Below are 26,615 nucleotides of genomic sequence, written 5' to 3'. Positions count from 1 at the left end.
CTTCCACATTAATTTTATTGACTAGTCTAAAAGGGATAATTTGCCAAATTAGATGTTTTCACGTGTTCTTTTGTCGAGTAAGTGCAATCATCTACAAATAAGCTTCCTACTAAAATGTACTCAAAACAGCTCAAACAAAATGACTCTCTAAAATTAAGAGTTGTTATATTTGAGACTAATGTCGACTTAATGCTGAAAACACGCAAAAAAAAAGGACAAATCGGTTGAAACTTTCACAAGAATGGAAAATGTTTAATAAACTTAGAGTTGGTGGGCTTATTAAACTATAGTGTTATTTACAGCCATAATTCATCAACCACAAACACAATAATGTGTTTGCATGGCATGCTACAACAGAAGCTTTATTCATTTCATTCAGAAAACATTGGCCAAATAAATTTCAGTTGCAAATTCACAGATACAAGCCTCAAAGTATAAAGTTGTATATAACAAAAAAATACAAGTAATATTTATAACAATAACTTACAGATACAAACTAATGATAAACTACGATTTCACAAAGGATTGTAAACATTTTGCACACTTGTCAGTCCTTTCTTTTAGGCAAAGTGCTCTTTTGATGACAAATAAATTAACAGATACACACTAGAGTGAACTATTTCCAGACAATACAAAAAAAAGTTTTGATTTGTTTTCTTCTTGTAAACATAAATTTTACAAAAAATGAAGAATCAGTAAAAGTGTCTTGCAGGCCAACTATAGATACATACCTGGTTAGCAAAGTGATGTTGAAAATGCTTTGAGTGTTAAATAAAAATTAACATTAATATCTTTTCAATGGTTAATTATACATAATAAATGACAAGATTATATCCTTAATCATTTCTATCCCTGAAAAAAGGAATTAGGTATGACTTATTGGCAGTTGTGTCATTGAATGGGGTAACAAGGGCTGGAGTCCAAGAGTTGTTGGTGAATGAGCTATAAAATAGAAAGAAATTTGTGGATCAGTTTTGTAGGGTGAATAAAACTGATTTAAAAACAAACAAAAACAATCCAAGGCAATGTGTTTTCATTATTCATTATAGCTGAGGGCACCAAGCTACACTCATTCCACTAACCTCAGCAGAAGCATTAACTTATTCAGCATAGTGAGTACAGTATTAAATGAGAATCCAGGAATAGTTTATCCCAAAACCTTTTTTGGGGCCACAAGCTTTTGACACTTTAATGTCCTCCATCCATACCCCATTCACTGCACTTTATCCTGCAGCTAGAAAACACAAAAGCTTTGTCTGCAGAGATGCTGCTAGCTTCCATATAAAGGTGTCTATAGGATGACCTCCCCCTCACATTCTCCTTTACGAATGCTTAACCACCTCTTCCCTAAATATACATCAAAGCACATTTAACTCAGGCAACACAATAGTCATTCATGTGAACACACACAATTTTAATGCTAGTATAATAGCAACAATGGTATAGGCTCTGGTTTATTATTTAACCAACACTTAAAATGAAGTTTCCATTCTCAGCAACATCTATGATGCTTCAACCAAACCTCCCTCTGAGAGCAACTAGGAAAGCTGGCCAAATTTTTTAAAAATCTGTTGGAAGGCATCTGAAAGATACCAAGATAATGAGAAGTTGCAAAGCAATCCCAGAAGATAAAGGAAATAAAACGAGGCTACTTTCCACCATCTACCCCCCACATTTAGTGACAATTTTAAAAGAAAAGGGATGTCTGAGAGGCTGAGAATTTGAGCAGACTTTCAGGAGTTAGACTTTGCCTGGGAGATGGGGAACAAACACAGAAGATCAGGGACCACTGAAGAGAAGGCCTGGTTTAAAACAACAGAAACAAAACACAGCAAAACTCAAGCTTTGCCTGGGATCCCAAAAGGCGAAATCCAAGTATGACCCAGAAATATACCAGCCTTCATGTGGATTCATGCTGATTGGATTAAGTCGATCTTACCCTAGCCTAACTTCCTGCCAGAGCCAAAACCAAATCCTCTCTGGTGGAGACCAGCCAGAGCTTCAAATTATTTCTGAAGTGCAATAAAAAATAAAAAGACAAATAAGAAGACATGACTTGACTGAAAACAAAGATCCAGATATTGGAGTTATTAGATATAAACTTTAAATTAATATAAGAATAATTTTATTAAGGAATTAAGTGGCAAAAATAGATTTCAGCATAAAAGTGAAAACTATATAAAAGAATGAAATGGAAATTCTAAAACTGAAGATAGAATAACCGAAAGTAAGAACTCAGTGGGTGAGTTTTACACCATATTAGATAGAGACTTAGTGACCTGGAGATAAGTTAGAAGAAAATACCCAGACTAAAGCATGGAAGGTCAAAAGGCTGGAAAGTATGGAATTTTTTCATAAGGGGCAGAAACAATATTTGTAGAGACAAAACTGAGACTTTTCCATGATGAAATACATCAAACTACATACTCAAGAAACTTATCATTACAATAAAACTGAAAACCAAACAGAAAGAGAAAAGCTGGGATAAAACAACATTTACTTTCAAAAGAACAAGAATAACACCAATAGCTGATTTCAACAATAAGTAGCATCAGAGTAACTATCCATATTCTAAACAATAGAAACAACAGAAGCCAGAAGCCAATGTTATCTTACCTTCAAAGGGCTGGAAAAAAAAAAAAAAAATAGCTGCCAACCTAGATTTCCACATACACAGGAAACACCACTAACAACTGCATTAAAACAAATACTTATGAATGAACTTTAGATGTGCAAGATTACTGAGCCAAGAAATCTAGAATATAAAAAAGTATTTAAAGATGGTCTAAATAAATAGAAAAAGTTCATAGGATGGAAGGTGATATTAGTAAGATGGCAGTTTCTTACAATGTGATCTAATAGACTATATCAAAATTTCAATTTATTTTTTAGTGGAAATTGACAAGCTGGTAAAACTTATGGAAATGCAAGGGTCAAGAATAGGCAATACAAACTTAAATAACAACAAAGTAAGACAACTTTTTCTACTGGATATCAAGAATTGTAGAAATTGCATAATTAAAACAATTAGGTATACAAAATAAAGGAAAATAAACAGTCCAATAGAGTGTACAGAAATTAACACCTACATTATATGAACAGTTGATTTATGAGAAATGTGGCACTACAAAACAGCTGGGAAATTGGTATTTTTATCAGTACAACAAAAGAGCTTTGCCTCCTATCTCATACCACATATGAAATTCAATTTCAGATGTACTGTAAATCTAAATGTTAAAGGTAAGATAAGTTTCTAGAAGATAAGAGGAATATGTCACTATCTTTGAGGAGAAACAATGCCTTGAACAGATCACAAAGAAAGCACTGTCCATGAAGGAAAAAAACTGATGAACTACATTAAAATTAGGATCTTGTGCTCAACAAAACATACACTTAAGAGAGTAGAAAAGGCAAGCCACTGAATAGGAGATATCTACAACACACATAATCATCAGAAAAACTTTCTTATATGCAAAATATAGTAAAAACTAAGATAAACCAAGGGAAAAAAACGACAAGCCAACAGCCAACAGACCAACAGATGAAAGACATGAACAGGCTCTTCGCAAAAAAAAAAAAAAAAAAAAAAAAAAAAAAAAAAAAAAAAAAAGATATACAAATGCCCAGTGAAAACATGCTCAATCTCATCAGTTGTGAGGGAAAAGCAAATTAAAATAATGAGCACTACCCAACCATCACATTGGTTAAAATTAAGAAGTCACACCATACCAAGTGTTGGCAAGGATGTAGAGCATCTTGAACTCTCACATAGTGCTGGTCCAAGTGTAAACTGGTTCAACCACTATGGGAAACTAGCAGAATCAGCTGAAATTGAGTGTATGGGTAGCCTATGACCCTAAGTTCCACTCCCAGGTACACACCAAACAGAAGTGTTAATTAATGTACATCAAAAGGAATGTACAATAAAGTCCATAGCAGCATATTCATAAAAGCCTAAACATGCTCAAACACAAATGTTTAGGCGCCATAAAATGGTTCAATTGTGGTATAGCCCCACAGTGGAATTCTATATAACAATAAAACAAATCACTGATTCTTGCAACAGGTACAAGTGAATCTCACGAACAATGTAGTTGAAAGAAGTGAGATACACAAGAATACATTCCATATGGTTCAGTTTATATAAAGCTCAAAAAACAGGCAAAACTAAAACATGATTTTAGAAGTCAAAGCAATGTTACTCTGGAGGAAGAGGATAATAACTGGAAGGGAACATAAGAGAGGTTTCTGGGGTTTAATTATGTTCTACTTCATCTGGTCAGTTTTTACATGGATATGTTCACTTTAATAATTCATCAAGCTGGATACTTGTTATGTGTGCACTTTTCTATATGTATGTTTTGCTTCAATAAAAAAGTTTAACAAAACTCAGTATACTAACTCCAACCTAAAACTCTGAGTGTGCCATTTGCAATGACATGGATGGAACTAGAAGGTATTATGCTAAGTGAAATAAGTCCATCAGAAAGACAATTATCATATGATCTCACTCATGTGGAATTTAAGAAAAAAAAAAGAGGATCATAGTGGAAGGGAGGGATAAATAAAATAAGACGAAATCAGAGAGGAAGACAAACCATAAGAGACTCTTAACTATAGGAAACAAACTGAGGGTTGCTGTAGGGGTTGGGGGTGGAAGGATGGGATAACTGGATGATAGGCATTTAGGAGGCCACGTGATGTAATGAGCACTGGGTATTATACAAGACTGATGAATCACTGAACTCCACCTCTGAAACTAATAATACACTATATGTTAATTAATTGTATTTAAATTAAAAAAATAAAACTCTGAGTGTGAATACTTTCTCTGACCATAGGAAAATAAATTATTTAAATATCAGGTGAAAACCAAAAAAAAAAAAAAAAAAAAAAAAAAAAAAAAGAAGAAGTTGTTTTCCTAAGTAAAAAATCAAGCACTAACAGTCATTATCAATATTTGTATTTTAGCTGTGAAGTGGGTGTTAAACTTGTCCCTTAAAATGTAGTCACAGAAATAAGAATGTTTGGATATTTCTACTCCCTACTGCACCCCCCACACACAACTTTTCAGCTACGACTGAGGTACTATTTCAAAATATGAATCCTATCAACCAGCTAAAATCAGTAGTTATCAGTTATTGTGCTTGGGCAACAGCTGTTAAAGGCTGGGATACCTACCATCCATGTAACTATGCAGCGCAGTTAGCATCGTCCCATCCTGGGGCACATAGGCAGAATAAGCCATTTCTTCCAACATGGGTGGAGACAGCCTGGAGGGCGGGACCGCTGTGACTGGGGCAGAGGAGGAGTGATTAGGACTGACGTGTTTCTTGTGGCGTGCTCGACAATTCTGAAACCACACCTGAGGGAGGAGAAAAGTAATGTAGGTACGTCACCTGTCAGCTTCTGAGTACATTATCAACTCAGTTTAAAAAGAAATGAATCCTCAATCTCTCTACCGTATAGACATGCTACAAGTCTAAACAAGCTTTTAAAACAGTTCTGTAGACAGAAGAAAAACATTTGCACAAATATCAATGGTCATTTTCTTTGCTCAAATAATAACTATCTGGTGATTTGCCTAAAAGCCAATTCTATACGATGTCAGCATCTTCCAAAATAAAAAGGGTGGGAAGAAGTTCAAGAATTCCAAAAAAGTTTCCTTGGCTTTAACTACTGGCATTTGGGACAAGAAGAAAAATGGAAAAAAGCCCTTTAAATCAGAACTTAACAACAACAACAAAACCTCAACGAAATTTATTCTTAGACACCTGCTGGACTTATTGCAAATCCTTTTCCAAATGACTAAAATCCTACTGAGAACTTAACGCTTTCTACAAACTTCTTGATTCAGTTATTCCAATCACATTTTAACCTGCTGAGTTGAATTTCTCTTAGTGAATACATAGACTTATTCCCTAAGAAGTATGTTAAAGTCAGGCTTATAATAAGAAAAAATGAGTAATACTTAAGCAGAATAAAATACAAACACATCGACTGGTAAAACAGTTCACAAAATGTAAAGAGCTAATCATCCTGTTGTCTACTCTTATCACAGATATAAAGGAAACATATTTAAAGCAAGTATAGTTTTGTATCCAGGTCAGGGTGAGTGAGGCTAGGCTGCCCAGAATGCTCCCAGTAATTATTCTGCCTGTGTTTTAACTCCCTATTGTTAGATAAAACTTGACTACAGAGTGTTACTCTATTAAAATATTAAAATATCATAGCACTTATTTGCTGCTATCACTCCAAACAAGTCTGTCATGAGGAGAAAAAGAAGTGAAGGAATAAAAACTTTAAGGAAATAAAGATAACATTTTAGTGTCAGAGGAGAAGTCCAGGGAGAGATCAGGGGCATAAGCCTCTGCCCAAGGCTGATAGGAAGTTACTTGATAGCAAAAGGGAATCAGGGCTAAATAATGTAGAACAGAGGGAATCTGCAAAATAATTTGTACAAAAAAAGCTGACCTGATTTCAAAGACACATCCTACCCTTGGGACTCAAAAGTAGAGGGCTGGCAAAGTATAAACTCTAGGGGTTAAAACTAAAGTAACAAAAAGGGATCATGTAATGGGGTATGCAGCCCTGGGCACGTGGCTGAAAGGTAGCACCCAAGAAATGTTTCAGGAACAAGACAGAGGCATATATAAAGGAAAAGGAGTAGAGAGTCACAGCCTTCTCCTCCATTTCTGGAGTATTAGACTCTTAGATACATACACAGAGACCAAACCCAAAGTCTTCAGTCACAGTTCTCTCCACAGGCTCCTTAATAGGTGTCGCTACTGTCACTCACCCAGTCAAGAAGATATACTCACATGTTCTCCAACTTGTAAAAGAGAACTACTGCCACCAGCCTTTTCCCCAACAGTACCCAGAAGACAGGCACCCCAGTGGGCTACATATAACCTAATGAACTATGGTTCCCAGAGTTTCTCCGAAGTATCTTATGTCTCCAATAAATTATATACTGGATGGAACCTACTTGGTTGTTTAAAAAAAAAAATCCAGACTTTGGAAATATGAAAAAGGCATGACTTGTCAGCAAAAACACTACCCTAATGCTGATTCAAATAGCTCCTTGGAACGATCATCAACAGGTCATCCAGCAGAGAGGGGTTTATAAACACAAAATGTCATGTAACTTGCACAGAAAAATATAGTTGACAATTCCAGACATCAGAAAATAACTTCTGGCATGGGGGCTACCCAACTTCAGATTCAAATACAAGTCCTTTTGACCCTCCTCACTGACTTAAAATTTCTTCTGTTTTACAAACCTCCAAGAAGAGTTAAAATTTCTTTTGAGCAACATACTTTAAAATTTTTTGAGTTACAAATTGTAAACTATATAAGGTAAGAGCAGCCTATATAGACATTCATAAAAGAAAAGACTAATCCGTAAGATGGATCTCTAAGAAAGCCCAAAGAGCCAAGTATCAGACTTTTATGTACAAAAAAGATGGAATTTTAAATTATTGAAAAGCATGGCATAATACTGATGTAGAGAAACCTGGCTAATCATTTCTGAGAAAAAAAATGGTAACATTCCTACCTCACTAACAACCAAAAGTTAATTCCAGATAAATTAAAGATTAGGTGTAAATAATTAGAACCATAAACATTTAAGGAAACGAGTCAATATTGATAAACTCTCTAGGTGAAGAAGCATAAAAAGGGCCAAAGCTAAAAGAAAAAAATATTGAGAGATTTGAAAACATAAAAATATAAAAGTTCTGGGGTGCCTGGGTGGCTCAGTCAGTTAAGCATCTGACTCTTAATTTTGGCTCGGGTCATGATCTCAGGATTGTGAGATCGACCCCCACGTGGAGCCCCATGCTCAGGGAGAAGTCTCCTTGAGATTCTTTCCCCCCCTTCTCCCTTTCCTTCTGCTCCTCCCTCCACTCATGCTCACTCTCTCTCTAAAATAAAGTCTTTAAAAAAAATATACAAAAGTTCAATGCAGAGAAAATAAATGAAAAAGAAATTGATGAACTATATAAGTTTAACATGGTAGATAGAATAAAAATCACTATGATGGAGAGAAAATGAACCACCCAATAGAAAAGAGGACTAAAAACATACAATTTCTAAAATTACAAAATAAGCAAACATGTTAAATTTCATTGACAATCAAAGAAATATAAACAAAAATGATTTTCTACCAAAATTGGAAAGAACGTAAAAAGAATGACAGTATTCAGGATTTGCATGGTTGGTGAAAGGGAACTTGCATATGTAGCTCCTGGCAGAATAAACTGGTACGAACTTTCTGGAAGGTGATTTTTGTACTATCAGTTAATCAGCTAAAGGCCCTAAAAACGTTTAAAACGTTTTATCTTTTGACTCAACAACCCCACTTCTGTAAATTTATTATATGGAAACCAAGGAACAAGTGAGCAGGGTGTACATACAGTGTTATTCATTGCAGCATTTTTGAACAATGAAAAATTGGAAATAAAATAAATTGTGTCATGCTTAAGATGTGCAGCAATAAAAACGACATAAATCTCAATATGGACATGTACTCCCAGGACACCGATAGGAAGAAAGAACAATGTTTTATACTACTTCTGTAAGATGCACAACTCGTAATTCACCTATCAGAAAGGGCATGTGAAAAGTGACCGTATCTGGAAGCAGCGTGAAAAGTAAAATCATCCACCTTTATTTTGTGATTTCAGTTATGACAATGATCTGCTCTGTTACTAATTTCTAAGCCAAATTTAGCTAGTGAAGGTGAGATTGTCTCTGTGTATCAGACCACTGTTTCTACCTAATCTTTGGGTAACCTAGTTTGCACATTAGAATCAAGGCCTTACTAGTAAGAGAATTTTTCTAAAGTGTGCCCAATGCCAGGAAGTAGACTGGACAAAGAGGTTATGATTATTATCTGAGATCACAGCAATTGATTCTTCAAAAATACCATGAAGGACTATATGTATATATACAAATAATATATATATTTGCATGCTAGTACTCCTTCCTTTGCCATCCAATCAAAAATATTTAAATTCAATCCTCGCATATTAAAAACCACCATCCAACAATATATTCTCCAAGTTCTAGTACCTGGAATCAAGATAACTTGCCCATACTAATGGTGACCTAAAAAGTTGGAAATTTTGTGACTTTGTCTGGGGTCCTTATTTATTCACATAATAAGAAAAGCTCTCAGAAAATCCATGATTTTCCTTTACTTTTAACTTCAAAATAATCTAAAACATACTAGTCATGAATTGACTGGTTGGAGCAGTCATTGTCATTGAATGCATAGACTCTTAGATTAGAAGGAACCCTCAGCCCATTGAGTCTGTACTACCACAACAAAGGAAGCTCCAGTTCCAGGCTCAGGAAACTTACTACCTCCAATGGCAGCCCATGCCATTTTTGTAGACTTTTATGCTGAGAAATTTCTTCATCATGAGTGAAATCTGCCTTTTCCTTCATTCCCTTGCAAAGACCTGATTCTGTTATCTGCAGGACAGCCTTCCACATATGTTTAAAGATACTTACTCTGTTTATACTATTCCTTCCCTTACCATCTCATCTCCAGACAGATATTCCTATTGCTGTTAATATTAGCACATGATTTCTAGTTCTTTCATGACCTTATTAGCCTGTCTCTAAAGGAAGCAGTCTGTTCAGATTGGTTTCTTGTTAGACCTCTTTTTAAAATTTTGCACTCTGAAATAAACACAATACCCTGGACATGTGAAAAGCACTGAGGTCATATGACCCAACTCCTCAGAGATCCCCATTATACTGGAATCAGCCAAATTTACTAGGAATCTAAGTCTTTAGAGAAACTGCAGTACCATCAGGTCTTTTCCCATCAGCTTCTTTGTATAGATGATTTAATTATGAAATACCTCAGGCTTAATAAATTGAAGAATAAGCACCCTATTTAAGAAATATCAGCCACCCAATTTAAGAAATAAAACATATATACTACGTTGGATTTTACCTTGCCTCCCACCAACTAAATTTCACCTTGCTGGTTATGGTTACTTGCATTAATTCCACAAACTTTTTTGAACCTTGAATGTAATTTAAAATTATTTTCCATTTCCCTGATTTCTCTATAAGATCTTGACATAGTTGGCCAGCTCCAGCTTGAACACATTCCTTTGGCTTCCATGATGCTTTTCTACCAGATTCATTCCTTGATCCCGGCCATTACTATGTCCCTTTCAAATAGCATCACTTATCCTTCTCTCTCCCTAAAGTCCATTTTTCTCTTTTTACTGTCTATGATCTCATTCTAAAGGATCTTACTAATTTCATGGCATTGGATCTTTTTGTTTGAGTCCTGTTCATCTTTTAAAATACCTGTTTATACGCCCAACTGCCACTATCACTGCATGTTTGGCAGAGCTAAAAGGAAATTCATCTCCCTCCCAATTACTAAATCACCTTTCTTTGACTTGAATATTCCTGTCAGTAGCATTATTCCTATGGATACTCTGACTTCAAATTTAAGAGTCATTCTTCACTTCTCTCTCTTTCCTCATTATATGGCCAGGTCCTTTTCTTGTGTCTCTGCCACTAGCATGCACGTAACAAAATGTTTTTCAGTGAATCCTAGGTCACTATGCCATTTAAATCTCTTTTTAAAAAAATCACTACTTTGCTGGGCATCCCAACTAATCTTTATATCTCTATTCTAGCCTCTTTCAACCCTAATTCTTGCTATCTACTGCCTCCAGCTACATGGCTTTCATCTGCTCAGGACAGAACTCTATACTCACAGGCCCCTATAAGTTCAGCTCCAACAATTTCATCTCTCACAATTTGCAGATATAAAATTAACATTTCAATGAATTTGCTCTAATTATCCTTCCCTAGCTTTGTTCCCACCACTCCTTCTGCCTGGATCTTTAACAAAGGTCATCAAGCCCCTCTACACACACATACATACATACATACACACACACACACACACACTCTCTCTCTCTCTCTCTCTCTCTCTCTCACATATACAATCACAGAAAAGTGGGAAAAAAATTACTGTTTTCAGAATCAGATCTAGCTTGGAACCACAGTTGTCTTTTTTAGCTTGAGGACCTTAGGATTGCTGTGAGCACCGAATGAAGTAACTTGTACACAAAGTCATTTAACAATTGATAGCCCAGCCCAAGCAGGCTAATTATCAGGTTAAAAAACAAATTGATATAGAGTGTAAAGAGACCTAAAATGGGAAGCTAATGCTTTGATATTTCTATACACACACACACACACACACACACACAATGCATGTTCATAAAGACCTAGAATAGACCTTTTAGTATCTCCTGATTAACCTTTAAAATAATCACCTGTATCACACGTCTGCTCAAGCCTGTCCTTTCTGCCAGTTTCTGGAGGGTCTGTGCATCTGGGTTGTTGTCCTGAGCAAATTGTGCTTGCATAACCTGTTTTTATTTAAAAAAAATAATAATAAAGGTAGTAAGCAGCTAAATATAAGAAACTCAATTTTCTGCCTTTTGATAACAGGAGAGATAAGACATGATCAAGAAAATAAGATACTTGTATTTTATTACTTGAAAATCAGTATGGGTGAATATGTACAAATGAAAAGAAAGTGTATGTTACAAATTTACAAACAAGTCACTACACTGAGATCTTAAAAAAAATAATCTATTTCAACATAAAACTAGTCTCTCAACTATGCTGCTAAAAATGAGCTCACCTTTGCTCTTCTTACATTCTTCTACACACAAATGAAATGAATAAACAGTATGTCTATTTACTATTTCTCCCATTTTGTTAAAAATTTCTTGCATCGGAAAACTTTTAAAAATACAAAAATCCTATCGAATTTATCTCCAACCTCTACTGAGCTAAATAGGCCCATACTACAATTTTATCAGTCAGCAAATAGTATACAGTGCAACAGATGGATTCCATTTAGTTGTAATAATCCAACATCAATTGTTTTGAGCACTTGCTCCATGCAAAACAAAGTCAGGGATCTTAAAAAAGATATCAATCAGCCCAGTGAATAAGAATTTCCTGGGATCGAAACATCTGTATTCTGAAAAAAGCTTTCAGGTGATTTAATATGAACCTTTGGATTAGAATCACTGTGCTAAGTGCCATGAGACAGTGATACATGAAAAAATTGTCCCTGGTCTCAACTTTTTGAGACAAAGATATGGACATGCTGATAACTACAATATGAGATAAAGGGAGAAGCATAGAGTGGAGGGAATACCAGAATAAATCACAAGCCAAAGGCTTTGGATTCTTTCTGAATAGGAAATCATGGGAATCAAGAGGGATATTTGAATTTTATTACTTAAAAGTCAATCAACTGAGGGAAGCAGTATAAAATATTTTAAAAAGTATTATAAAAAATGGGAGAGGGGAGTCTGTCATCCAACATAATTGTACATGTCTATGGGTGTGGGATGGGGATAACGAATCTGCCTGAAGACCTTAAGCCACCACTGGCCTCAGCAGCATTTTCCATTGGCAAAATTAATTGCATTCTCCACTATGTTCCTCATACAAGACAGTCTTCTGCCACAGCACACATCACAAGGCAGCTAAATAATTCACTGGCAAGTCTAGCTCTCCATAGCAGAAAGTAGGCTTTTTGAGGGCAAAGGGAATGTCTTATTCTTCATATCCCCAGGAGCTAATATCCTTTCCTATCACATAATATGTACCTAAGGGTTTATAACACAATGAACCCGGACAATGTGAGGAAAAGTTGAAGATATTGTGAAGAAGAAAGATCAATGTTGTTCCAGGAAACCTTATGAACTTTACAAATTATGTAATTTTTTCAGTTAAGTTCTCTCTGATTAATGGCTTCTAGAATAAGGTATTCCTGGCTTCCTGTCCAACCATATTTGTTCACACACTCACTGTAAACGGCACATGTATTTTTATTTTAAAAAACGGGCAGAAGTGGCCTAAAAGTTTATAATTTTGCTCAGTTCACCTTATTCTTCCTTTCTTATTCCAAATGTGTTACTTCAATATTGTCATGCACAAAGAGTTGTGTTCATATGTAGTTGAGCACGTAATATCCCAAAGAGAAAAAAGAATGAGCAAATTAATGATCTTTGTTTTTTTAATTTTTCAAGAGGAAAAGCTAAACAGATAATTAAGGATTTGCTTGTTAGGCCATTATTGATAATTTATAAAACAAAACAGCATGCTCTTTCACAAATGCATTTCAAATTCATAAGTTTAATAATGAAACTAAGCTATACTTAATAAAGCAATTTCTCATCAAGGAATAAAGCAAAACTTAAATGAACACTGATGATTTAGAATCAGCATATGCTAAAGGAAACAAAAGACGTGCTTATCAATGTTTAATCTCACACACACACAAAAAGCCTTTTAGTTTCAACTTAATTTCATTGTTCTCCAGTCACTAATGATGTTGAAACCACCCCACTTCTTTTCTGAGGTGTTTTTTTTTTTTTTTTTTTTTTTTTTTTTTAACATGGTCAAAGAGTGAGCCTTTGTAGACACTCATCATTTTAAGGCCAGGAAATCCCAGAAATGACAGGTATCTGCATAGTAGCAGCTGAGCAAGTCAATCTGAAAGATTAAAATAGGTGCTAACCTTGGCGTGTTTAATATTAATAGTCATTGAGCAAGAGCTTCCAACTACAATAAGCAAACCACAATATTGGCAGGAACTTCTTAAATACCATTTCTACAAATGGGACAATATTTGAAATTTTCTTGCCAACACAAAATGTTATTCTGTTGTGAGCCTTAAACTATTTTTTCTTCCCGTAAATTTCTAAATACTTTTGGGAAATTATCTTGTTTATTCTTCCCATCTTAACTCTCCTCATCCAAAGCATTACTTCATGAATAGCCTTGACTTATTGATCACCTATAATATTTTATTATTTTTCTGAATTCAAGCACTACTTGAACATAGTTTTCCGAAAGGGCAATTTGGTCATGACGGTACACTGCCTGATTTATTAGAGGTTCTAGCAAAATATAATGATTTAAGTTTTTAAAAAATTGACAGCTATGTTTTCCAGATTCCTAGAGTATAAAGAACCACTTGAGGATAAAGATTGTCTCTCATCTGTTTCAGCCATCCCTGGTATAAGATAGATACTAATAAATATTGAAAAACGGAGTATATGCGTTGAAGGCATATCACTTCTATTTTCATTTTTTCTGTGGTCGTTTCTAAAACCTATGATTTCAATATACATCTTTAAAAACTTATGATTCAGAACACATTTTCATATAATAATGCATATGAGGATGCAAATAGCTTATGGATGTTTGCAATTTGAAACTATAAAGCTATCTGCAAGATTTGGAATCTCACTCTTGTTTTAGCTGCTACTGCCATTAAGTGGAGCTTTTATTCCACTCATAGTCTGATGGCCAAGCAAAATGAAAAGACCAGAGGATTGGGGAAGTTTCCAAATCTCTTCTCTGCCATTCCCTTGTTGTCTGCCTTGAGGGGAGTTCCTGCACCTCTTGGACGAGGCTACCTACATCAAGGAATTATTGTTAAGAATTAAAGGAGAGAATGTAGATAAATTCCTAGCATAGGATTTGACACACAAAAACCTTCACAAATATTATTACCTCTTTATTTAATTAGTACCTGTAATTATCTTCCTATATGAAATTGTATATCTACCTAAGGTTTCAAGCTTTCACTATTATAATTTCAATAACTTTAATTTCATATAAACTTTTACTGACAACCTTATAATTATTAAAATTATAGCCAGTCCTTCATGGAAACAGCCCATTTTGTAAACAATATATTTATACTAGAAATTCTATCTTAACTCAGACATCCTTTAGCTACTGCATATTTTGCTGCCAGGTCTCCGACAGGTATTCATATCTCCTTATTTAGGACTTTATGTGATCTAAGTTCTCTTGAAATATTTGTACCATATCAAGGTTTCTTTCTTAATCATTCCCCAAGTAAAAATTCTCTCTTGAAACCCCTTTACCGTATTCATCTTAAACACTGGCAAGTCTTAGATGCCATACGTGATTTTCAGAATATTACTTTTACTCATTTGTTAATATTGTATGAATGTCCTTTAAAGTTTGAGCTAAGATACATCCTATGTGTAAAGCACCCAGTAGTACATGGTAGGCGCTCAATAAATGTTACTTTACCTTAACATAAAACAAATACCTCATCCACATTAATCTTTTAGAAAACGTGATTTCTTTATCTGAAAAAATGCCAGAAAGAATCATTATATGTGTAGACTTAAAGATAAAGCAAGGAGTAATTATCTAATTATTTTCTTGACAATTGACATGAACTGAACTTATAACAATTATATTTAGGGCAACTAAACTGAAAATAATCTCTCCTTTTTCAGGGAACATAACCTTTAGCATCAAACTATAGAATTAGCTCCCATTATCCCTTTTAAAAACAAGAAAAAGTTTACTTGGTGTGGAGTCAGTAACTAGATTCCTGTTGTTTATGGTAAGGCATATTCAAGTCTTTCTTATTCAGAAAATTATACAAACTTAGCCAATAAAAAGCTCATTGTAATTTGTTAAAAATGTGAACACATTAGTGTCCCATAGGCCCATATACTGTAGATCTCTTTCTGTTTATAGTCTTAAAATATTTTGTCTTCTATCCCCACTATATGTAGTAACGTAAATAAATGCCCAGGTTAAACTGACTTTATCAGGAAATCAGGACCAATTAATATTTTGTTTGCATTGTGACACTAATGCCAATAAAACCCAGGGAAACAAAGCTTGAATGACTAGTTCGTACCAGGTCATGGCTATAAGTACGTGCTCATACATTCACCAAGTTAGCATTCACTAAAAGCACAGGCTAAACCTTTTTGAAAACATGAAAATGTTTTTAGGCAGCATGAAATTGTCTGGGGCGTTTTGGGGATGGGGCAGGGGAATTGGCTTTTTTTGTTGTTTGTGTTGTTTATTTGCTTTGGTCAGGACTGACTTCAAAAAAATCATAAATTAATTGTCATGTCTACCTGGAGCTGATCTGCTGTAAAGCTGGTCCGAGCTCTTTTTGCTGGTTTTGGATGATTAACATCTTGCTCTGTGAGGAGGGCGCCTTCAACACTAATCCCATTGCCTGCATTTTAAAAAAACAACAGCATACATGTTGGTAACGCAAATGAGTCCACTGATCAAGAAATAATGTTTCTTGCATCTCTTGGCTTCATGTGAAATTGTAGATTGCCCAAATCTGTCAGTTAAGTTTTAAAACACACTAGAAACATTCTGTGGAAATAATATACAGGCTTGCAAATTTACTCAAAAGTGCAAAAAGTTAGAAGAGCACACATCTAAGGTTCATCCTTAGAAGGCAAATACAGGAAAACAACTGGTTACAAAAAGCAAAACAGAGCCTTAAATTCAAGGCTGCTGCCTGAGAATATGGTACAAGGCTAATACACATGCCATGGCTTTGCCTGCATATAAACACATGGAGATCATCACTAACAGTAGAATGCTTAATGAGTTTTACCACAATTACACTGCACAAAATAATGCATTAAAATGACCTTAGGAAAAATCATTTTTATTCCCTGTATTCACTGTCCCAAAAGACTCCTAAGTATTTTAAGTATATATTTACCATTTTCCACTTCTCTTTTTAAATTATCCAGCATACAGTCATAATGCACTCTGCAGAGGACTTTCTCTTCCACCAAAGCAAACTCCTCTCCGGTGGAAAGCTGCCTTTTGCAAGAAAAGCAGGCAAAGCATGCCAAGTGATAGACATTCCCCTTGGCCCTCCGGACCCAGTCAGTAGAATGGATGTGCCTCCCACAACGAGAGCAGCGAGTTCCATACCTTCTACATAAACAGAAGAGCAGGAGGTGAAGATTTTAATATTTGGTGAGATATTCATCAGCCTGAGTAAACTAAAATATTATATCACTCATTGGACTAACCTAAGTATTTAAATCTTTTGAAAATGAAACAGGAATCAATTATTTTTCTAAAAGTCAATATGGTAAGCAATCAAGACTTGAGATAGAGCCATACTTCAAATCTGTTTATAAAACAAAAACTTCTCATTGTTACTTTAAAGGAAGACTGGATTTTTTTCTTTTTAAAATAAAAGCAATATGAGTTTCAATATCCCTTTTGTAACAAATATCAACGCCTTTATGAATTAGAGATTCAAGATACAAACACGCATATACTCCAGATTGAAACCTAAAAGTGCAAAAGCATACAGTGAAAATATAATGACTCCTTAAAAACAAATTGAGATAATTCAAAATGTTTTAAATATGATTTTTTAAGTTAAAATATTTAAACATTTAAAATTGATATTATCAAAGAATGGGTAGAACAGAAACTGTTCACTCAGAGTGAGAAATGAAAACTCAGATATGTTTCTATTGGTGAAAAAGCTATTGCATTGCTAGTCACGGGAGGGGGAGAAATATTATCTAAAACTTTCAGAGACCTACCTGGACATTAAATGCACGTTAATTGTAACAAAATGCCAGATGTAAATATTTCCTTTTTTTCTCCTGACCTGAGTAACAGGACATTCTTTGCTATGTCTCCTATCATAATCACAGTCATGGCCTTGCATATCCACATCAACTAGATATGTGTCTGTTTCTATTCATCATCATATCTTTAGAGGTATTGCCAGTTTTAAGTTAATCTGAAAAAGTGAATCCTAAAACTAAATTTCAGAATATAATATGAAGTATAAAAAAAATCCTGAAAAACTAGACTTTCAATAACTTGCTGAAACTAAACCTTTCAAAAAGCTTTAAATTATCTTAAAAAAAATTAAGACTTGCATATCTTAAGTCAAAGAGGAGACAAACTGCTATGATTTTTGAGGAAATGGAGACTAAACCTGATGAGAAATATGTTTTTGGTAATTATAAAATTCTGTGACTTTATAAAATAAAGGATTAGGGTTTCATGAAGTGCTTTTAATTAGCAATTTTATTCAAATCAATCACTAAACTCTCTGAAACCAGTTTTTGAAACTGAGTATAAACAACATAATTAGTACTACAAACTTCATTATATAGTATTAATTTCCCAATTTCACGATGAACATTTTTGTTCATTTGGAAATGCAAATAAGGAAAAAATATGGTAATTTTAAAAAGTCATGCTTAGAAATAATTTCAATTTCTGGACAGCTATCCATTAAAAATTGAATTATATCTTTGAAGAAACTGTACATTTAAACAATTTATAAAGAGATCGCAGAAAAAATGTTACATTTAATATCTTAAGCAAATACAATCTCACAAAACAAAGATCAAAGAACAGACAAAAAGAAACAGAATTTTTAGATAAAATAATCAGACTTGGTATATTTCTGATACTGGAATACTCTAAATTATATGGTTTATCACAGTCTCCAAACTGCTGACACTTTGTAGGTATAACTAGGGATCATTCTATAGTAAACTGGTACACACTTAACAAAACCTTGATTTTTTCCCACCATAATTATTTCATTTCATCTTAGCATCCCCTGCAAATACCAGACTTTGTCACAGTAAGTCATCTGATACTTTATACTTTACTTATGCACAGCAAGGAGAAGTTTCCCTGTTTTTAATATCTAAACCTTTCATTCCCAAAGAGGAAATAATTATCTTAAATTAGTTTTTGTACAATGAATTTCTAAAACACATAAACATGCTTATTTTATTTGTTTTGATATAAGTGATACCTCAAAAAATGTGAAGCATTCTCATTTTGAAATCCATTATATAAGAAAAGCTGGGTTTCAATACATAAAATGGGACAAGAAAGCTTGTTTACAAAATTCTCTTTCCGTATTATCGTGGAGTGTCTACTAAAAAATGTTCCACAGTGTACCTGAAATAATCAAGTTTGCAGAAAATGTCTTTGTCTTTAATATAACAGCTGGTATGCCTTCCTAACGAGGTCCTGCAGACACTGCAGGAGAGACACCGAACATGCCAGCACAGGTCATTCACCTGTAAAGGAAAAAGGGGCAGGATAAGAAACAATTTTAATACCACACTCACAGTATCATTCATTGGTTTTGTGCATTAAGCAATTTTAAAAACTGTCCTTAATATTTTAACACATGCTCTGAATGTTTCTATCTAAAAGGTGTCATTTACACAAATATGTGTCTAGATAAGTTCTCTTTCAGACCCCAACCAGAAAAATCACAATAGCATATTTTACATTGTGTGTTAAATTGTTTATTCCTTTGAAGAATTCAGGGCGTGTCCTTTTCTTTCTTTTTGAAATTGAACTTCTATGAACACGGAAAATGTTGGTCACTTTAAAGTCCTACATACAGGCTTGTTTTATTTTTTCTTTCACCAAATTCTTCCCAGCAGGAAAACTGGAAGCTAAAGAAGTCAAGCCACACACCTTCTCAATCTATTTTTTGGGCCAATTATAAATGGTGCAGTAGTTGAAGTGAGAGAGAAAGAAAGTGAAAAAGCAGCTTTGTAAGATACTTACCCTTATAAAGAAACCAGGCAATCCATTTCCCTTACCAAACAGAAATTGCTAAGGTAGATTTAAATGTTGAATGGCAGAAACCCTGGCTACCTTCTAACATTAAACAATAGAATTAAGGAGTAAATTATTGAAACCCTAACTAATGATTTAGCTAATGGAGAAAAAAATTAATCTGATTATAAGTGGTTCTAAAAAGGCAGCCAAGCATTGTTTGCCATTTATACTCCAAGTAGTAAGGCATAAAATAGTGTCTAATAAATCACACCACTTTATATTTTCTAAATAGGCACATGAAATACTGTCAACTCAGGGAACAAATCATAATAACCCTCACCTTAAACTGTTGCCATAATACTATAAGCACCACCACTTCAGCCTTCAAGAATGAAGATGTGTATTGGATTGAACTTGCTTATAACACAGGCTCCCAACGTTTGCTCTTGTTAAATGGACACAAGAATTGAGTTTATGTTTAACCAATTAAGCATAATTTCATTTCATGTAAAAGAACAGCAATGATGCAAAAACACCAGTTACACCCTACAAATGGATCTAACATCTAAAATAGTAATTAGGAAACTGTGAAAAGGGGAAATTGTGAAATAGTCTTTATTATGAAATAGTGTAGCAAAAGCCCTATCTGTCCAATGATTCTATCAGATTAGCGCTACTGTTCAAAAATTTTTTTTCAAAATGTTTGTGATACAAAATATAAAAGGTACTTTGAAGCTGAAGGAAAAAGTTTCACTTGCTTCTAATTGCATTTATGGGCCTCTTTCCAAAGCATTAATGAAGAGTATCATTTTGGTGAAATTTTTAAAATTTTAAATTTTGGTCTTGGACTACATTCTTACTACATAAGAAAACTTGGAAGAAACAAACAAACAAACAAACATGAGATCAGAATAAAAAATATTAACAATGGTTAATACAACCCAGAAATAAATGTGTATTTTCCTTCTATTTTTTTCCTAAAATGGGCCAATTAAATTTTAAAAATACAGGCTTCCTTTAGCATTCCAATGCTTAGGGACTTCTACATTTTGATCTTATCCAGGCTCTTTTTTTTTCTCCGCTCTCTCCAAGCAAGTGTAAATTCAAGCTTCAGAGCAGAGTCATGGCTATCTTCTAACTCCCTAAAACCAAACCTAATGCCTGGTTTGCCACCTTCCCTTAAGTCTACTTAAAAAAGAAAAAAAAATATTTGTCTTCCATTTTTTTCCAGGGAGGAAAGATAGGTAAAGGGAGAAAATTCTAGAGAATATAGACCTTTCCTGATGGCTGTTATCGATCCAATCTGTATATGTATACGCGACCAAGCCAGAAAAACCATCCAAACAACAGGGCACTGAAATTTTAGATGAGGCAAAAGACATATCAATTTCCCCTCCTACTTTTTGGTTTTAACTTCATTTTACTTGCCTCATGAGATGGTGTTTTTCTATATTAAATGGCTTCTATATTTTCTATATTAAACAGTTGTACACTCAAATACTCTACTAGGTCTAAAATTATTTTTCACCAGTGACTCAAATTGAATTTAAACTTCTCTTTTAGAATAAGTACTCAAATGAAAAAAAAACTCAGAATTTTTATATACTCATATAATGTCAAACTTTAGTTAGAGCTAATATACTAATATGTACAAAAAGCGATAGAATAAGACGTTACATAGAAGACTTCACTGGGAGGACTGCAGTCCTACAACAAAAAGCTTCATGTAAGTTATTTAGATAACTAAGGCATTTTATATAATACAAGTAAATATAATATACAAATATATTATAAAAGTGAATACTAGAAACTATTTCAGAGGTGTGTTAAGAGTCACTTTATAATGCCCCCTTTTTTTTTCAAAATCCTCTCTGGTATGAAGTGTTAAAAGCCTTTATAGACCCATTCAGAAACATTCTTAAATATTATGCTAATTATTGAAAGGGCTCATTGAAAATAACAAACTAGTTTTGATCCAAAAGATGATTTTGAGATATCCAAAAAGGTTCAGGTCTAGAACAGTGAAAAGGGTATCTTAAGAATGTAGATTTAAAGAGAGAGCCATGTTAATTTGCCAGCTGTAACACTCAATCCTCAATTAAAATTAATTTAGTTACTTTTCAATTTTTCACCAAAACTTCTTTTGGTGCTTTATCTGGGTTGTATCTATAGGGTATTATTCCCACTTTACAGATTAAACAGCTTTATACATTGAGGTAGAAATTTAAAGAAGCCCAATAACTTGCTTTTTGAACTCATACTCTCTATAATTAATTCTTTTGAAAAAATGGGGGGAGGAGGTGGAGGGAGATTGATGAGGAGGGAATAGAAAGTGAACTGGTTTACTATTAATTCAGTGTAGGAGAGATCATTATTTTAAATAGTGGTTTTAAAGAGCTGTTGAAGTTGAAAACCCATGATATTAGGATTAAGACAGATGGGACCTTGACCCTGCACTCAGTGACATGTTTCACTGTGGCCTGCCAGAATTTCTACTCCAAAATTCCCGTACAATATTTTGAGAGAAGTGAAACAAATTAAGACAGTCAATTCTCAAACTAGTACTTCATCCCAGGATCCATCTTCCCATCTCTCTTTCTTCTTTCTTTTTGCTTCCCTTCCTGCCTTCTTTCTCTCCTGCCTTCCTTCTTTCTTTTTTTGGGGGGCGGGGGCTAGCTTTACATTGATTTCCATTTTTTTTTTTTCACAAGAACTGGAGGGGACATTAAAAAAGCATTGGGTGGCCTCCAAATATTAATAAGAGGAAGGAGGTACTGAAAATGGTTTTCATGTAAATGGTCCTACAACCTTTTACTTTGAAAGACTCGAGTGACTGTTACTAACGTGGAACTACGTAAAAATTCTGTCCAGAAAACACCCTTTAAGGCACTTTACAGTGGTCCTTACCAAACGAGACACTGCAAAGGGGAATCAGCCAACATATACTGACCAGGAACTCTTAGAAGAAGGGTGTAGTGGTGTTATTGGGGGTGGAGGGACCATAACCCAGGCTCGGTAAAAATAATCAGGCAGGACCCTGTTTCAAAATGAGTTAAAGGATTAACCCACTTTTGCTCCTCTACAAGTCGGTGGCTGACTCTAGTGCAACCACCCCGGGGTATCGGCACTTCTAGACCAGACGTGTCATATACACAAGCTGTTTTGCAACAACGTGGGAGAGTCTATGACTTCTTCTCCCACTCTTTCGACTTGCCCTGGACTGGGCTGATTTGCTGAGAAAGCCTACAACCTGCAAGAGAACTTGAAAGGAAAAAAGGGGGAGGAAACTTTTCTCTTTTCCCAGAGTTCCCAAGGTAACCCCGCTCCCCTTGGGCCTCGCGGCTCCACCCTACCTTGAGAAGGTACTTGTCCACGATCTCCAGGCCGCAGCTGTTGCACACACACTTGCCAGGGGGGCAGACAGAGCCCGAGGCCATGGACCGGGGCGAGGACGACGGGGACAGCGGGGCCGAGGAGGAGCAGGAGTCCTCGTCCCCCGCTCCCTCGGGGCTCACCTGAAGGAAGCCGTGAGGCGCAGTCGCACGCGGTTCTAGACCCCTCCTCCTCTCCTTATCCCACAGAACCACCGGGGCTCCCCCACCGCTTCCCCTCCTTTCCCCCGGGCCACCCCAGTTGGTGAGGTCTCGCTCCCGGCTCTCCCCCCCCCCGGTCCAAGCTCCCGCCACGCACCCACTGGGGCTGTGGACCCCTGACCTCAAGGACCGGAAGCCTTACAGCCTTGCCCAGCCCGTCGCGCCGGCTCAGCTTTCCACCCCGCCCTGCCCCAGCCCTTCTTCCACCCGCTCCCCGAGGGGCCAGCTGGGCCCAGGAAGGAGCTCGGGGACAGCGGCGCTTCGTCCTTGGCTGACTCCACACGTCCAGTCTTGCCAATAGCTGTGTCCCTCCCCACTCACCAGTCCCTCTTCCCCGGCGCCTTTCCGAGTCCTCCCGGCCGCCAGGGCTGCAATCCGCCCGCACTCCTCCGACATGAGACCCTGGCACTGCGGGGTGGGAAGAGGGGAAAATGGGGAAAAACGGAGAGAAGTTCAGAGCCGGCGCGTTCAGCCCAGAGCCTCGGCTTCTGGCACGCGGAGCAGGCTAATGAAGGCCCCCAGGGCGCCGGGCCGCGCGTGCAGCCGTCAGGGCTCTAGGGCCCCGGCGCCGCGGGCAAACCGGCGGGAGCGCAGCCTCCCTTGTCAGCCACGAGCTGCGGCGGCGCAGCCGGAGCGCGGGGCAAGTCGGCCACCGCAGCGCTGAGGGCTCGCCCGGCGCGCTGCGGCGCTCTCGGGGGCGCGGGTCCCTAGCGCTCACCGGAGCAAGTCGGTTCCCCGCCCCCCTGCCGGGGGTAACAAGTTAATAACAATCATCCCAGCACAAAGCATTTTCTTTCTAGACGTCAATCTCGGCGGAGCGGGGATCACCAGGCTAAAGCGGGTGCAAGGGGCGGGGAGGGGGGGAGTGGGAGAGAAGAAAAGAGGACTGAGGAGGGGGTGGGAGAAGAAACTTGATTTCTCTAATAACCTCAATTAAAAGAGCAAGACACATATATATTTTTAAAAGGGAGCTTTTTGAATTGGATAGCCCGAAAGGTGAAGAGGTTTAATAGGATACTTGAAAGCTAATTACAGCGGGATTTAAGAAGCCTGGTGTTTGTTCCGATGACAATTTGAATGAAAATGCTTCAGATTAAACCACGCTAGCAGCTCTTTCGTAAACTTACAGCAATTAGAGCTGCGAGTGATTTACACTCGTTTCTTTTAGGTGTAAATTGCCACTTATTGCTCAGTAAGTCAACATTTGAGCTACTAAAGGATTATTTTTAACCAGCGCAAAAAGCGGGACGAATAATGGAAAATATCCAGCTGAATTTAATTTGTGCCATTAAAACTCACCCAACCTCGGTCAAAACGTTTTAAAGCAACAGCGCGCATTATTCAAGTGTTTCCAAGCCTTTGCTGGAGTTTTGTTCTTAAACGAAAACGCAGCCTCTGTAGGCTTTTTCTGCCTTCGTTTACGAAAACTCCGGTTTGGGGGGAGGGGGTGCCGAACTCGAGCAGCCCACACCTGCGGTTCTAACTCTTCATCTCCCTCCTTCTGGCTGCGCCAGGCGAGATACCGTCCAAACCCCGGAGACCCCCTCGCCGCCAGACCCTCAGGGGGGGACCCTCCAGTGCTCTAAGCTGGACCCAGCGCCGCCGCTCGGAGGCCGCATCCTCTCAGACACAAAGAGGGTTTAAGCAGAAAAGTCCCGCGTTTAGCTGAGTATTCCCCGCCAGCGTCCGACAAAGTCAGAAAGCGGTACTCAACGCGGGTCCCTCTGAGGCGCTCAAACAGGCTGCCCATGATTTTCAAACATAAAGCGCGAGACACCAACGGGTCCTGCCTCCAGAGTCAGGTGAGCGCTAGTCAGTTTTCCCAATCTACTCGACGAAAGGTGTGACTCGCTCGCCCTGGGTTTTGTTTTGTTTTGTTTTGTTTTTGTATTATAAGTAAAATGGCCCTCCTGGCCGGCCCTGGAATCCCCCGAGGCCTTCCAGGAGCCACCACTCCCTCTGTTCCGCGGTGGGCCCACAGGGCCGCCGCAGGGCCGCCTCCGGGCCGGCAAGCGCCCGCGAGCGGCTGGACACCAGGAGCCAAGCCCCTGATCCCACCCCGACAGCCGCCCGGACCTCCCGACTCGCTCTGCCCCACCGCCACGATCACCACGGCAAAAAGAACAAAAGCACGACTCACATGTACCCAAGAACGCCTTAGGCTCGAGGCTTCGTCTCCCAAATTACAGTCTCCATGCCTCAGGTTAAGTGAGCTTGTGGGGAGGGGAGGCAATGATTACTGACTAACGCTACTACGTAATAATAAAAAAAAAAAATGCCAGGTCTGAAGATGAGGCCGTTACAGGTAATTTCTGAACCTCGTTTAGGAGCCCAAACAGCTCGCGTTTCAAGGAAACTGCAATTCAGCTGGTCTGGCCAGGCGTCGGCTCGCTCACCTTCTCAGGGGGAACTGCCAGCTCCGGCACGTCCTTTTCTTCTAGTTTACACACAAACATCTGATCGCTTTTCCAATACATGGCACTGCTAGGGCTGCTTATCACATACCAACTCCGGAGGGTCAGCGGCCGTCCGTGTCTGCCGATCTTCCCTCCTCCCCCGCCCCAAAGCACAAATAAAAGCTGACACCGAGGAGTGAGAATGCTACAAGCAAGTCTTCGTCCAAAGAGGCCGCTGTGGCCGTTACCACTCTGGTGGACTGTTCTTAAGATTCTTATCCCAACTTCACTGAGGTCTGTCCCTCCAGGAAAAGGAAAAAAAAAAAAAAAGTTTTGTTTTCCAGAGGGTGGAACCTTACATAAAGGGAGGGAAGGGGGTGTGTATGTGCGGGGGGAGTCCTCTCCTGGAGGAAGAGCCTCACCTCCTTAAGGAAAACCCGCCTTCTGTACATGTTAAGATCTTTATCAGAGCAAGCCAACTTACTCCAGATTTAGTATTAAAGAGCGGGAAAAAAAAAAAACCCACACTGGGAATGGCCTGTTAACTTTTGACTTTAAAAAAAAAAAATCTGCTCTCTGCATTTGCCGTGGCTTTTTAATTCTCGCTCCCCAACCAAAACCTAAACAAAGATTCAGGTTACATCTCTTTCTGCAGCAAGCAGAAGGGGAAGCAGCGGTCTGAGTGACTTAAACTTTTTAGTCATTCTCCTGAAACACGCAGCTCTCCTGTCTAGCCGAGGAACTCGACCGCTCCCTGGCAGCCTGGGGGCTGACTTATCTAGCGATTCGCGCTCCCTTTGCGAAAAGTTTTCTCATTAAGATAAAGAAGGAACATCTGAGCAGCACAAAAGCTTATGATTTGCGACTAGATTTGAAACCAAGGCTACAAGAAAGACAAAAAGTATGTTGCTAATAGTATTACTCTTTCATCTCGTCCTAGACAAAATTTGAGCCCTAGAAGGGTCCAGTTCCTGCCTCAAATGTTGGCTGCCGGTTTGTGGAGGAGGGGGGCGGTGTTCTCAGAATACCGTAATTTTGATCAGGATTGGAGGGTGTGTTTGCTTAAATAGCTTCTTTATGGTGCAAATTTTACTTCCTTATTTAGTGTGTAAAGGGGAATTTAGTAAGAGACTATTTAACAATATTTTTACTTCCAATTTTCCCT

General features: G+C 37.4%; 1 protein-coding gene across 4 annotated transcripts; it reads right to left on the bottom strand.

The window, feature by feature from the left end:
* Positions 1 to 261: 261 nt before the first annotated feature.
* LHX8 (LIM homeobox 8) lies at positions 262 to 25,796 on the bottom strand. 4 transcript variants are annotated; one of them, XM_011221910.3, is made up of 10 exons: positions 25,451 to 25,796; positions 25,195 to 25,267; positions 23,376 to 23,462; positions 22,815 to 22,976; positions 18,844 to 18,965; positions 16,607 to 16,827; positions 15,996 to 16,099; positions 11,322 to 11,417; positions 5,182 to 5,365; positions 262 to 942 (listed from the first exon to the last, which is right to left on the bottom strand). In XM_011221910.3, the coding sequence occupies exons 3-10, from the start codon at positions 23,448 to 23,450 to the stop codon at positions 866 to 868; spliced, it is 1,041 nt and encodes a 346-aa protein (XP_011220212.1). In that variant the 5' UTR covers positions 23,451 to 23,462; positions 25,195 to 25,267; positions 25,451 to 25,796; the 3' UTR covers positions 262 to 865. The 4 variants fall into 4 exon arrangements, with proteins under 4 accessions (XP_011220212.1, XP_034509592.1, XP_019652720.1 ...); XM_034653701.1 differs by lacking the exon at positions 25,195 to 25,267 and having other exon boundaries at positions 25,560 to 25,796; XM_019797161.2 differs by lacking the exon at positions 25,195 to 25,267 and having other exon boundaries at positions 25,451 to 25,795.
* Between the last annotated feature and the right edge of the window lie 819 nt (positions 25,797 to 26,615).

The sequence above is a fragment of the Ailuropoda melanoleuca genome, chromosome 2 (assembly GCF_002007445.2).
Source record: "Ailuropoda melanoleuca isolate Jingjing chromosome 2, ASM200744v2, whole genome shotgun sequence".
In the NCBI taxonomy this organism is placed as follows: Eukaryota; Metazoa; Chordata; class Mammalia; order Carnivora; family Ursidae; genus Ailuropoda; species Ailuropoda melanoleuca.
The sequence above is the reverse complement of the archived record's forward strand: the minus strand, read 5'-3'. Positions and strand labels throughout refer to the sequence as shown.

What these genes read in the sequence shown, in the direction of transcription:
- LHX8 (XM_019797161.2), bottom strand. Translation starts at nt 25,531, where the DNA reads ATGTATTGGAAAAGCGATCAGATGTTTGTGTGTAAACTAGAAGAAAAG. An exon ending in TGGCAGTTCCCCCTGAGAAG is followed by an intron (nt 23,463 to 25,450) that starts GTGAGCGAGCCG and finishes CCCACCCCGCAG; the next exon opens with TGCCAGGGTCTCATGTCGGA. An exon ending in GCGCCGGGGAAGAGGGACTG is followed by an intron (nt 22,977 to 23,375) that starts GTGAGTGGGGAG and finishes GGCTTCCTTCAG; the next exon opens with GTGAGCCCCGAGGGAGCGGG.